Source organism: Microcaecilia unicolor, chromosome 2, assembly GCF_901765095.1.
Source record: "Microcaecilia unicolor chromosome 2, aMicUni1.1, whole genome shotgun sequence".
Taxonomy (NCBI): Eukaryota; Metazoa; Chordata; class Amphibia; order Gymnophiona; family Siphonopidae; genus Microcaecilia; species Microcaecilia unicolor.
Window position 1 is genome coordinate 661,453,057 of NC_044032.1, and position 13,451 is coordinate 661,466,507.

The window sequence follows — 13,451 nt, forward strand, 5'->3', positions numbered from 1 at the left end:
CATCTTCTCTCTGTGTCCTTCTGCCTATCTTCCTCCCATATTCGGTATCTCTTCTCTGTGACCATATCTCACTCTCTTCAGCATTCCCTCCCCTTGTGACCAATATTGCACCTCTGTGTTCCAGGCCCTATGTTCCTTCCACAGCCTGCATCTCTTCTGCATCGCATCTGTTTCCCTGTTGTTGTCCCCCCCCCCCCCCATGTCTAGCTTCTCTCTTCCCTTACTCCTTCACCCCCTCCCCAACCAACCTTCATCTGTCGTCATGGTCTGGAATTTCTCTTCCTCTCTCCCCTGGTCAAGTCTATCTGTTGTCTTTGCTCCCCCACAGTCCAGCATCTGCCCCCACTCTTCCTCCTCCCCTTTGCAGCAAGTCTCTCTATCTTTGCCCTCTGCTCCCCCCAATCCAACATCTCTCCCCCTCTGCCCCCAACCATTTAGACATCTTTCCATCACCACACCTCCCTTCCCACTACAACATATGGAGGATCAGTGGCAGCGGTGTAACCTGGAGCGATGCTGGACCCACACAAGTACATGGGGGTCCAAGTGCAGGCGACCACTACCATTGGGCGCCAATGGCATTTTTCCAGGCTCGACCAATTGTAGCTACATGTCTGGTAAACACACAGTCCTACCTTTCAATATACATATGTAGAGAGAGAGAGAGAGAGAGAGAGAGAGACCAAGGGTGTGCATTCATTAGCAGACAGTTTTATAGAAAGCGTAGTGGTCACAAAATCAATTTAAGACGTATTAACTTAGGTGCATATTTCCAATGTGTATTTGTATTTAGAAAGGGGCAGCTGCAGTGTGTGTGTGTGTGTGTGTGTGTGTGTGTGTGTGTGTGGTGATATCACAGACATTGTCTGACTCATCCCAGGAATTACAGCTCCAAAGATCAATAGAGGGATTAAAATACTTTCATTTTCTGTTGTAGGGTGTTCACACTTCTTAGCATGTCATTAGCCTTGTTAATTGAGATCCCAGTCATTAGAGCCAAACACCCTTTGTTTTGATTAAGGGAATTGGGTAGAGGCTCATTTCAGTTTCTTCTCATTCCTGGCAGGGCCGTTTCTGCTGCATTTCCCAATTCCGTTTGCTATTCCATTGTAATTATCAGCAGCCAGAATGTCATGGTCAGATGAGGGCAATAATTTTTCACTTCTTTTGAAGATAAATTTCATTGTTCTGCTCAAAATGTATGTTGCTGAGACTGCACCTAGCAGAACAACTGTAGCAACATCTAGCAGGAAATACTGATAGAAAGGGATGCCATAAATGGCAGAGCGCAGATGTGGTGCCCCACCGTGACGCAGGATGTAGTTAATCCAGTAGACTGTTCGACCCACTGGGTGCTCAGGCTGGTCTTTGTGAATTTCTGACAACCTCTGAGCCTGTCGCCGATAGCTGCAAGACAAAAAAAACAGGACTGATTACTTTCTACACAAAACTGGTGCCCAAAGATACTGGAAACAAAGAATATATCACATTTCATAGAAAACTGGTATCTGTGCATTAAAGGGGCAATTTTCAGAGGGAAAAAGATCTTAACATGACCTGCAATGTAGGGAGCTTCTGGTTAGTTCCCTTACAATACTTCTCACATTCTGTAAGTGATTATTGTATGTCCTGAACTTCCACAGGCAGGAATGTATTGGTATTCTAGGCTGATGCCTTTTATAGATAAAGTTGTTGCTATTTGAATCCACATATGCGTACACTGTGCATAACAACATAAGAATGGTCCATCTAGCTCAGTATCCTGCTTCCAACAGTGCCCAATCCAGGTCACACAAGTACCTGGCAGATACCCAAATAGTGGCAACATTCCATGTAGCAATCCCGGGGCAAGCAGTGGCTTCCCCCATCTCAATAACAAAGTATTGACTTTTCCTCCAGGAACTTGTCCAAACCTTTTTTAAACCCAGATACACTAACCGCTGTTACCACATCCTCCGGCAAAGAGTTCCAGAGCTTAACTATTCGTTGAGTGAAAAACTATTTCCTCCTATTTGTTTTAAAAGTATTTCCATGTAACTTCATTGAGTGTTTCCTGGTCTTTGAACTTTTTGAAAGAGTAAAAAAATCAATTCACTTCTACTCGTTCTACACCACTTAGTATTTTGTAGACCTCCATCATATCTCCCCTCAGCCATCTCATTTCAAAGCTGAAGAGCCCTAACCTCTTTAGCCTTTGCTCATTTGAGAGGAGTTCCATCCCCTTTATCATTTTGGTCTCTCTTCTTTAAACCTTTTCTAATTCCGCTATATCTTTTCTGAGATACGGCGACCAGAACTGGAAAAACCCAGGGTACCAGCCTACTGTTAATGACGTCTCAGTGATGTAGACTTTAGTCTGGGAAGCAATGTTGGAGACTTACCACAGCTCCACCAAAAGCTACAATCATCGACATCAAGGAAGCGCTGCAGATGATCTGGTACAGCCTGCCACAAAGACTGATCGACCTCACACACATCTCCCTTACCTCCTCTTTTCAATCCTTTCCATCATACTGAGCCCCTCCTTCTCTCAATTAAAGCCGGGGGTGGAGTATTCACAGTGATTGTGAAATTCTGACATTGTTTCATTGTATCAAAGTCGTTAACTCGCGACAGGATTGTGAAAAATTACAGAAGGACCTTACGAGACTGGGAGACTGGGCGGCTAAACGGCAGATGACGTTTAATGTGAGCGAATGCAAGGTGATGCATGTGGGAAAAAAGAACCCGAATTATAGCTACGTCATGCAAGGTTCCACGTTAGGAGTTACGGACCAAGAAAGGGATCTGGGTGTCGTCGATAATACACTGAAACCTTCTGCTCAGTGTGCTGCTGCAGCTAGGAAAGTGAATAGTTATTAGGAAAGGCATGGAAAACAGGTGTGAGGATGTTATAATGCTGTATCGTATCGTTCCATGGTGCAACCGCACCTCGAGTATTGTGTTCAATTCTGGTTGCCGCATCTCAAGAAAGATATAGTAGAATTGGATAAGGTGTAGCAAAGGGCGACTAAAATGATAGCGGGGATGGGACGACTTCCCTATGAAGAAAGACTAAGGAGGCTAGGGCTTTTCAGCTTGGAGAGGAGACGGCTGAGGGGAGACATGATAGAGGTATATAAAATAATGAGTGGAGTGGAACAGGTGGATGTGAAGCATCTGTTCACGCTTTCCAAAAATACTAGGACTAGGGGGCATGCGATGAAACTACAGTGTAGTAAATTTAAAACAAAATCGGAGAAAATATTTCTTCACCCAACGCATAATTAAACTCTGGAATTCGTTGCCGGAGAACATGGTGAAGGCGATTAGCTTGGCAGATTTTTAAAAGGGGTTAGACGGTTTCCTAAAGGACAAGTCCATAAACCACTACTAAATGGACTTGAGAAAAATCCACAATTCCAGGAATAACATGTATAGAATGTTTGTACATTTGGGAAGCTTGCCAGGTGCCCTTGGCCTGGATTGGCCGCTGTCATGGACAGGATGCTGGCCTTGATGGACCCTTGGTCTTTTCCCAGTGTGGCATTACTTATGTACTTATCATTTGAGTGACATTATTTTACTAATGATGACTAAAGAGCATAACATTTCTCATTAAAAATCAAAGTGGTTGCCGAAAAATGGCAAATAATTCGAGGGGGCTACTATTTTTTTTCCTTATGATTTACATGCATCCTTGCCACCTAAGTCTTGCTGGCCTTTATAGAATTATCTCATAGTGCCACTGAAATCTAGGAGTGAATAAACATGTGGATTAAGGTGAGCTGGTCGATATTGTGTATCTGGATTTTCAGAAGGTGTTTAACAAAGTACCTCATGAAAGACTCCAGAGGAAACTGGAGAGTCATGGGATAGGAGGTAGTATTCTATTGTGGATTAAAAACTGGTTAAAAGATAGAAAACACAGAGTAGGGTTAAATGGTCATTATTCTCAATGGAGAAGGATATATAGTGGGGTTCCCCAGGGGTCTGTGCTGGGACCGCTGCTTTTTAACATATTTATAAATGATCTAGAGATGGGAGTAACTAGTGAGGTATTAAATTTGCTGATGACACAAAGTTATTTAAAGTTGTTAAATCACAAGAGCATTGTGAAAAATTGCAAGAGAACCTTACAAGACTGGGCATCCAAATGGCAGATAATATTTAATGTGAGCAAGTACAAAGTGATGCACGTGGAAAAGAGGAACCAAACTGTAGCTACATGATGCAAGGTTTCGCATTAGGAGTCACCACCCAGGAATGGGATCTAGGTGTCATCGTTGATGATACTTTGAAACTCTCTGCTCAGTGTTCTGTGGTGGTACAGAAAGCAAATAGAATGTTAGGTATTATTAGGAAAGGAATGGAAAACAAAAATGAGGATGTTATAATGCCTTTGTATCGCTCCATGGTGCAACCGCATCTCGAATATTGTGTTCAATTCTGGTCGCCGTATCTCAAAAAAGATATAGTGGAATTAGAAAAGGTGCAGAGAAGGGCGACAAAAATGATAAAGGGGATGGGACGACTTCCCTATGAGGAAAGGCTAAAGCGGCTGGGGCTCTTCAGCTTGGAGAAAAGATGGCTGAGGGGAGATATGATAGAGGTCTATAAAATAATGAGTACAGTGGAACGGGTAGACGTGAAGCATCTGTTTACGCTTTCCAAAAATACTAGGACTAGGGGGCATGCGATGAAGCTACAAAGTAGTAAATTTAAAACGAATTGCAGAAAATATTTCTTCACTGAATGTGTTAGTGCATTACAGGACCCTTTTACTAAGGCACGCCCAAAAGTGGCCTGTACTGGTGTAGGCATGTATTTTGGATGAGCGCTGGTTTGTTTAAGCTTGCCAGGTGCCCTTGGCCTGGATTGGCCGCTGTCGTGGACAGGATGCTGGGCTCGATGGACCCTTGGTCTTTTCCCAGTGTGGCATTACTTATGTACTTATGTAATGGGCCAGAAAATGGATGTGCAGCAAAATAAAAGCCAGCGTGCATCCATTTTTGGCCTGAGACCTTAACACCACCCATTGACTTAGCAGTAAGGTCTTACGCACTAACCGAGCTGATTATCGCCGGGTAAGGGCCCCACGGTAGAAAACAGAAAATATTTTCTACCGTGTGTTTTGGGTGCATGCCAAAATGGAAATTACCACCCGGGGCAAGCAGTAGCCAGGCGGTAGTGCCAATTCGCTGCATGTTGGATGCGCCTAGGCGCCTACGCACCTCAGTAAGAGGGTCCCTAGCTAATTCTGGCAATCAGTTCCTTTTGTAAAGATTTCTATATGGTTGGAGTGGAGCTGTAAGATTGTGTTTTCTATATATACATGAAGTTTGAGTGAGCGCACAAGGAATTATGCCCACGCCCAGATTGTAACCTGCCCCCACGAGCTATAATTGTAAAACTGCTGTGATATTCAAATGTTGAATATATACTATGCAAGGCCCGCAAGGACAAGAAGGCATAGTCAGAGGCGTAGCTAGCTGGGTTGCCAGGGGAGCAGCCGCTCCACCAAACGGACCTCCAACAGTGCTTATTTTTGACGCAATCTGTTGCATTTAAAATATGTGCCAGCGCCATCGGCAGTCCACTCTCCGCTCCTCACACATCCTCAATCTGTCTACAGTTCTGGGCCCAGTACGAGAATATGGAGATTTGTGTTCAGCCAGATCTCTGTCTTGAAACTATTCATAAGCGGAAATAATTCTGGAGCTACAAGCACCAGCTTGGACTGTGGTACCCAGCTAGGCTGATGGTCTTCGTGGATGGCAAGCACCAGTTTCTATCTTTGCTTAAAGATGTTAAATCCTCTCTCAGATCTATTGGAAAAGATGACGCCTCAATATAAACTGTGCAGAGGCAGGTGCAGAGGACCTCTCCTCAAAGAGGAAGATAGTGTGTACTGCTGCAACGAGCAAAGGAACGGGGCAGTAAGCATGAACCAAGTTTGGTAGAGGTCTCCAATAGCCAGGTTGGTAGTTTGCAAGTAGAAGTTCGGGTTCATAGCTCAGGGAGATCTACTAGGAGCAGTGAATCCTCAGAAGGAGTCAGCTCTTCCTGCGCAGAGGACAGCCCTGTATTAGAACCAGAGCGACATGCACATGGCAGATGATCGGAGGCCCTAGCGGTAGTTTCCTGTGAGATTGATGTCTCGTGACAGATTCCTATCATAAGGAGTGAAGGCTGGTTCCATGAGCTTTGAAACAATGAGGGTGTATGCACATTGTTGGGGGATTTGGTTGCACAGGGCTGCTGCTGACAGCCAAATATAAGACACTGTCTGATCTGCTTAGCCCCCATTGTGGGGATTTTAGTTTTGTCTCATAGTTCAGTCATACCAAATTCTGCAATGCTTGTGTTTCATTTCCACTCTAATGTGTTGGTATTCTTACACTGACAGATGTGTTTTCACAGTAGGGAAGAGGGCTGAGGGGTTTCATTAGTAGGGGAAGGACGGGTTTTGTCGGGTTGATTATTGAACCCAATGTTGTATTGTATTGGGGTGGAAAAAGATGACTTGAGAGAGCTTGGCAATGGATGACTGAGTGCAGAGGGAGTATCTGGCCATTACAGGATGGAGGGATGAGCGGGAAGAGCGTTGTGACTGTACAGATGAGCGCAACATATGGCGTGGATGATCTTTTTTAATGGCTGTGGCGATTGCTATTAACGGAATGAGAAGTACAGAGTATTATTACAATTAAGGTGCATAAAATATCAAGTAAATTAAAAGTAAATTAATAATTCATATCAGGTATATGAGATCAAGGATAAAGTATAACGTTCAATAATAACAATATGATTAAAGTAACCAAATTAAAGAGTTCAATGTTGGCTTGTTCGGTACAGTTTTAATATTAAATCTTTTATGAAGGATTCTTTTTAAAAGTCTCTTTGAACAGGTAAGTCTTCAGTAACTTCCGGAAGGCTGACAGATCGTACGTTGTTTTTATGGCCTTCGGTAATGCGTTCCACTGTTGCGCGCAGATGTAGGAGAAGCTGGATGCATATACCAATCTGTATTTGAGTCCTCTACAGTTGGGGTAATGGAGGTTTTCGCATCCTGTTCCTATCCGTTTTCGCATCCTGTTCAAACTTTTTCTACTAACCTATAAATGTACTCACTCTGCTGCTCTCCAGTATCTCTCCACACTCGTCCTTCCCTACACCCCTTCCCGTGCACTCCGCTCCATGGATAAATCCTTCTTATCTGTTCCCTTCTCCACTACTGCCAACTCCAGACTTCGTGCCTTCTGTCTCGCTGCACCCTACACCTGGAATAAACTTCCTGAGCCCCTACGTCTTGCCCCATCCTTGGCCACCTTTAAATCTAGACTGAAAGCCCACCTCTAACATTGCTTTTGGCTCGTAACCACTCGCCTCCACCTACCCTCCTCTCTTCCTTCCCGTTCACATTAATTGATTTGATTTGCTTACTTTATTTACTTTTTTGTCTATTAGATTGTAAGCTCTTTGAGCAGGGACTGTCTTTCTTCTATGTTTGTGCAGCGCTGCGTACGCCTTGTAGCGCTATAGAAATGCTAAATAGTAGTAGTAGTAGTAGTAGGAGGAGGAGGAGGTTTAAGAAAGTGCGTGAAAAACTTTTTGTGTTCCTTGCTGGTAGGTCTATAAGGTCTGACATATATATCGGGGCCTTTCTTGTAATTCTAAACCTATATGTCCCAGTGGCATCTGAGCACCAATTTTTTGAGAAGGCATTTAAAAACTTTCTACTGCCTGGGGATGGGGTCTTCCTTATTGGAAGGGATCTTTATTGGACCTTTGGACTCCTCACACAAGAGTTCTAAGGCTTACACCAAAAATAGTAAGCGCCTTCGTACCCTTCTGGCTAAACGGAATTTGGTGGATATTTTGGAGGGAACAAAACAAAACTACATGGAACAACACATTATTCAGCCCAGCATCAGTCCTATTCGAGGTTAGACTACTTGGTGGGTTCAGTTTCCCAATTGAAGGAATGGACAGACCTGGGGTTTTATCCTATAGTTGAGTCAGATCATGCTTTGGTGGTGGGATCCTGGCAGAGGGCAGGAGTTAAGGCCTCTAAATATGTTTGGAGGGCTAATGGGCAATTGTTAACCCAACCAGATATTGCAAACTGGTGACAATCACAATGGGTCAAATATCTTTTTTTTTTTTTTAATGATATGGTGGTTGAGGTCTCCCCTCATTTGGTGTGGGAGGTGGGTAAGGCTTACTTGAGAGAGTTGCTTATTCAAGAGGGAGCCCACCTGAAAAAAAAAAAAAAGGGAGAGAACAGCGTAAGGAGGACTTGTTAGCTGAAATTACCTCTCTTCAGAACATTCACATGAGCACTAGAAGTCCTGGGGAAACTTGCCAGAGCAAAACAGTAAATTAGAAACACACCATATGGAGTATCTGTTGGCAGAAGTGAAATGTCAAGATTTAGAGCGTAATAATAAATTGGGTAAGCTTTTAGCTTGGCAGCTTAAGAAGCAGAGCGAATCTTTAAAACATTGGGAGGACCAGGCCATAGCGGCTGAATTTAAGAAGTTCTATGAGCATCTGTATACATTGGATAGTACTACCTCAGAACCTGCTATGAGCAACTATCTAAGCAGGTTGTCTCTTCCTCAGCTCTCCAAATCAGATCAGTTGTAGCTAAATAAATGGCCACAACCACATGAAGAATAGGATGATCCTCTACACACCGCCAAGGACACTAAGGTCCTCTCAAGGACTATCACTAACCACACCCTCTCCAAAAGACATGACATAATGTGATACCCACAAGCGAGCCTTCTCCAGAGTAGCCCCCACACTCTGTAATGCACTGCCTGAAAAGCTTTGCTTAACACAAGACTACCTCTACTTCAGGAAACAGGTGAAAGTTTGGCTCGTCAACCAGCTCACTCACCAACACAAGGAGTGACTCGGGCTGCACATACTGCAGCAGGACATGTTTATCCACTTCTACCCTAGCTGAGATAATATTTAACCATCTCTCTGACCTCATGTGCAACTTTCTTTAAATTAGTCCCCTTACTTTCTAACTTTTTTTACTCTCTTACTTATCTATATGTTAACGATAGACCTGTTTGGACAGCACAGGTGTAAGTTGGTCCCTCGTGTACTTTCCAGATACCAGTCTGGCAGATGCACTTTGTACCACCTGCATGTTTGCAAAGCCTTTAACAGAAGCCTAATAAAAAGTCAATTAAGCTGTCCACTGGAGATTAAACCAAAGACTGATCTACTGTTTGTACTTGAATAGTAAACAGAGAGAATTTCAACAACTAGACAAGCCATAACTCATACAAAATGTCCTTACAAGTAAGGAAAAGTTAAAGGTGGAATTCAGAATCAGACCCTGGCTTTTGACAAGAGATTTTATAGGAAACTTAGCTGCACAGATTCCCTCCCCCACTGATCACAGGAACCTTATTCTCAGATGCATTTAGCCAGTGCATTTTTTTTCTAGCAGACCATCCTTCAGAGGTAGAGTGATCACAATAACCAAATCCCCTACGATTAGCCACAGAATCTGTGAAAAGGCAGATCTGGAATGCAGAGTCATGGGTCACTTTTAGCAATGGTGCCAGTAGCCCCAGAAAGGAAGCCCTGCATTTACCACTGATCTATTCTATTTTATCCATTAGACAGTGCTCCATGATGAGAAATTATTGTTCTAATGGAATTTGCAAGATCATTCTCAGGAAGGCATTCTTGTTTTCCAGTTTAAAAACATTTTTTTTCAGAGCTAAAAATGTCCACAATGCAATAAGGATCACGATCCCAGATTTCTTCTAACTTTTGACGTCCACGGAATCCATGTCTCTTTACCAAAACCCAATTTCCAACATCCAAAGTCACAGGACAAGCTTTGGAATCATAACACTTTTTAGTTTTCACTCCAGCCTTTTCAGACGCCAAACGAGCAATCTCCACTGCTTCTCGGAGTTTATTTCTGTGATGTATTATCCAGTCTTCTGTTAGTTTTATTTCTGGTTCCTTATCTGAAATTATTTCTTCAAATGGAAGTAGTGATTCTTTTCCCAATAGTAGGAACGCTGGTGTGTACCCAGTGGATGAATGTATAGAACTATTGTAAACTTGGTTAACTTCATATATGTACTCAGACCACCATTTCTTTTTATTCTCATTCAATGTTCTTAATATATGATGCATGGTTCTGTTGAATCTTTCGCACCTCGAGTTCCCTTGAGGGTGGTAAGGAGTTGTACGAGACTTCTTTATCCCATAACATTGACACATTTCCTTTATAATTTCCGCTTCAAAGGATTTTCCTTGGTCAGAATGAATTCTCTTCGGGCAACCATAGACACTCAACCAATTTTTAATGAACAATTTAGCTGTGTTCCTGGCGGTTTGATTTTTAGCAGGAACTACTACCGTGAATTGGGTAAACATATCAGTTATGACTAATGCATTTTCAATGCCTTTGGTATCTTTGTCTAAAACAGTAAAGTCCAAAGCCATGACTTCTAGAGGTTCAGTTACCACAAAATTTTGCATAGGAGCAATCTCTTTTGGACATTCTCTGGAATAGATGCAATTTTTACAAGATTGTATCCAGTTCACTATATCAGAGTACATCTTTATCCAGAAGTATCTCCTTCTGATATTCTTGGCAGTGATTTCAGGCCCATAGTGACCACTTTGATCATGGTATATTTTCAAGATTTCATATCTCAATTTCTTGGGTACCACCAATTGTAATAGCAATCCACCATCTCTGAAATCTGTTATTTCTCCGATATAATATTTTATTTTTGATGAGCAATCTTGCTCGATGACTCCATAATTTCTTAGCTTCCCAGCTCAAATTCCTAGGATCTAAGTTGTTGTTTGTTTCAAGAGCACTTATCACATCTTTCATGTCATCATCCTTTCTTTGCTCTTCAATGATGGTGAGATCAGAGTAAAGACTACCCTGCATACATTTTGTCTCTCATTATTTAATTTCTTCCAGTTTTTCTTGTCAGAAACGTTTAACATTTTCTTCGCTATTCTCGTTCTGCGTGGAATTCTATCATTTACTCCAGCATTCAGAACCCGAACTGGTACTCGACCCTCATTAGGTTTAGTCAACACATTAGCAATCAATAACTTCTCTGGAAGGTGTGTCTTCTTCATGGCTGTTATCATCATATTACAAGATGACATACTTTTCATGATTTGACAACTTCCTTCAATTATTTTCTCCGTCAAAGAAGGTATTACTTGGTTTGTGCTTCCGATTGTTTTCACATCACCCAACTTCTCAGCAATCATATGACTATCATACTTCCTCTTCTCTTGGATGGCCTTCAATGTACTGGAAACTGCATTCTTTTTAGTATCTGTTTTCGTCCCAGCAAGATCAGTGAATAAATTCTCCACATATTTTAGAACATTCATTCCAATTATCCCTTGAATTTTTTCACCACCAAAATTCACTTTGGTTTCCTCTTATAGATTATCTCTTACCACAAACACGCATCTATCAGGGATGGTTTGACCCAAACATTGCACTTCTATCAAACTCCCCAAAATTGGCAAATCTGTTCCATTCACTAGTATTTTAATTCCATCAGAACTCTTTAGTTGTTCAGGATTTTCAAAGTTGTGGTAAAAGAAACTGGCAGTCATCGTAGAAACTTCTGAACCTATATCGATTAAGCATCTTGCTTTAATACCACCAATGATAACAGGCAGGATAAGACAATTTCCAATTGCGCTCTCCTTGTAGGTCTCCCAGTCTGCTTCCGATTCTTGTCCTTCCACGGTCTGATTTCGGATCTGAAGTACTGGGTTTTTAGCAATACCTTCAGTAGGTTTTCCAACATCTACTGGCGACTTTGATATAGGACCGGGGTTTTCTTGGAAGCTAGGACCAGGCTTTTCATGATCCATTTCTTTCCTATATTCCTGATGGGTGAATCTTCTTTCGCTTAAACAATTTCTCGCTATGTGACCTGGTTCTTGACATCTGAAACAAACTACATCACCCCCAGAAGCAGATTGCAGTAGTCTAAACGAGAGGTGACAAGGGTTTTGGTAGAGTGCTCGGAAAGAAAGGGGTGGATTTTACGGATGTTGTAAAAAAAGAAACGACAGGTCTTGGCAATCTGCTGGATATGAGCAGAGAAGGAGAGAGAAGAGTCAAAGATGACCCCAAGGTTTCGAGCTGAGGAGACAGGGAGAATGAGAGAGCCATCAACAGAAATAGAGAACAGGGGGAGCGGGGAGGTGGGTTTGGGGGGGAAAATGAGAAGCTCGGTTTTGGTCATATTTAATTTCAGGTGGCGTTGAGACATCCTGACAGCAATGTCAGACAAGCACGCTGAAACTTTGGATGCAAGGTGAGATATCAGGGGTAGAAAGGTAGATTTGGGAGTCATCAGCATAGAGATGGTAGGAAAAGCCATGGGATGAGATTAATGAACCAAGGGAAGAAGTGTAGATAGAAAAGAGGAGGGGACCAAGAACAGAACCTTGAGGTACGCCGACAGGCAGAGGGATAGAAGTAGAAGAGGATCCACCAGAGTGAACACTAAAGGTGCGGAGGGAGAGGTAGGAAGAGAACCAGGAAAGGACAGAGCCCTGGAATCCAAGTGAGGACAGGGTATCGAGACATATGCTGTGATCAACAGTGTCAAAAGCAGCGGAAAGATCAAGAAGAATGAGGATGGAATATTGACCTCTGGATTTAGCCAGTAATAGGTCATTGGAGACTTTAGTAAGCGCAGTTTCGGTTGAGTGGAGAGGGTGAAAACCTGAGTATTTAGCCAAGTTAACCATACTCTACACTCCGTCCCGTTGTCGTCAATCTTTAAATGATCATCGACTTATCTTACCCAATCCTAAACAAGCTTACTATGAGGCTTCTCGGAAGGGTTCCAATCTATTGAAATGCCCTCCAGGATCTTCAGCAACCAGATTTACTGACCAAATACTGAAACAGATCCAAGAAGAAAGCAAGGCTTCAAAACTGATCCAAGAAGAAAGCAAGGCTTCAAAACTGATGTTGTAATTCACCTGGGGACAAATGACCTAACCAACAATAGCACGTTTACAGCACAGAGAGCATTCCAGAAGCATGTGGGAGGGACTGAAATCTTTGGTTTGGACTATGGCTTTTTCTGAAGTAATTCCCACATGGGGGAAGGGAGAGCAAAGACTACACAAAACAGTACATTTCAACAAGTGGCTTGAGTCTTGGTGTAAAGAAGGTTTTAGATACATAGGAGCATGGGGTAATATGTGGAAAAATAACAGGCTGTACTGTAATGATGGGTTACATCTTTCTGTGACGGGAAAAAGGATCCTTGGGGAGAAATTCAGACAATATGTTTCCAGACATTTAAACTAGAAGGCGGAGGTGTCAAAAAGAAATAAGGGAATTCAGAAAGTCACCGCCAGAATAAACATGATAGCAGAGGGAAAAGTCATAAGATTTATTTAATAGATCTTTAGAG

The 13,451-nt window shown here is 42.5% G+C and overlaps 1 protein-coding gene across 1 annotated transcript in view; it reads right to left on the minus strand.

Annotated features, from left to right (window-relative positions):
• Positions 1-424: 424 nt before the first annotated feature.
• Positions 425-13,451, minus strand: part of LOC115462257 (2-hydroxyacylsphingosine 1-beta-galactosyltransferase-like) — a 75,470-nt gene continuing 62,443 nt past the window's right edge. The window contains exon 5 of the mRNA XM_030192267.1: positions 425-1,407. Within this exon, the coding sequence (XP_030048127.1) occupies positions 1,038-1,407 (370 nt within the window). The 3' untranslated portion in view covers positions 425-1,037. The remainder of the gene's footprint in view (positions 1,408-13,451) is intronic.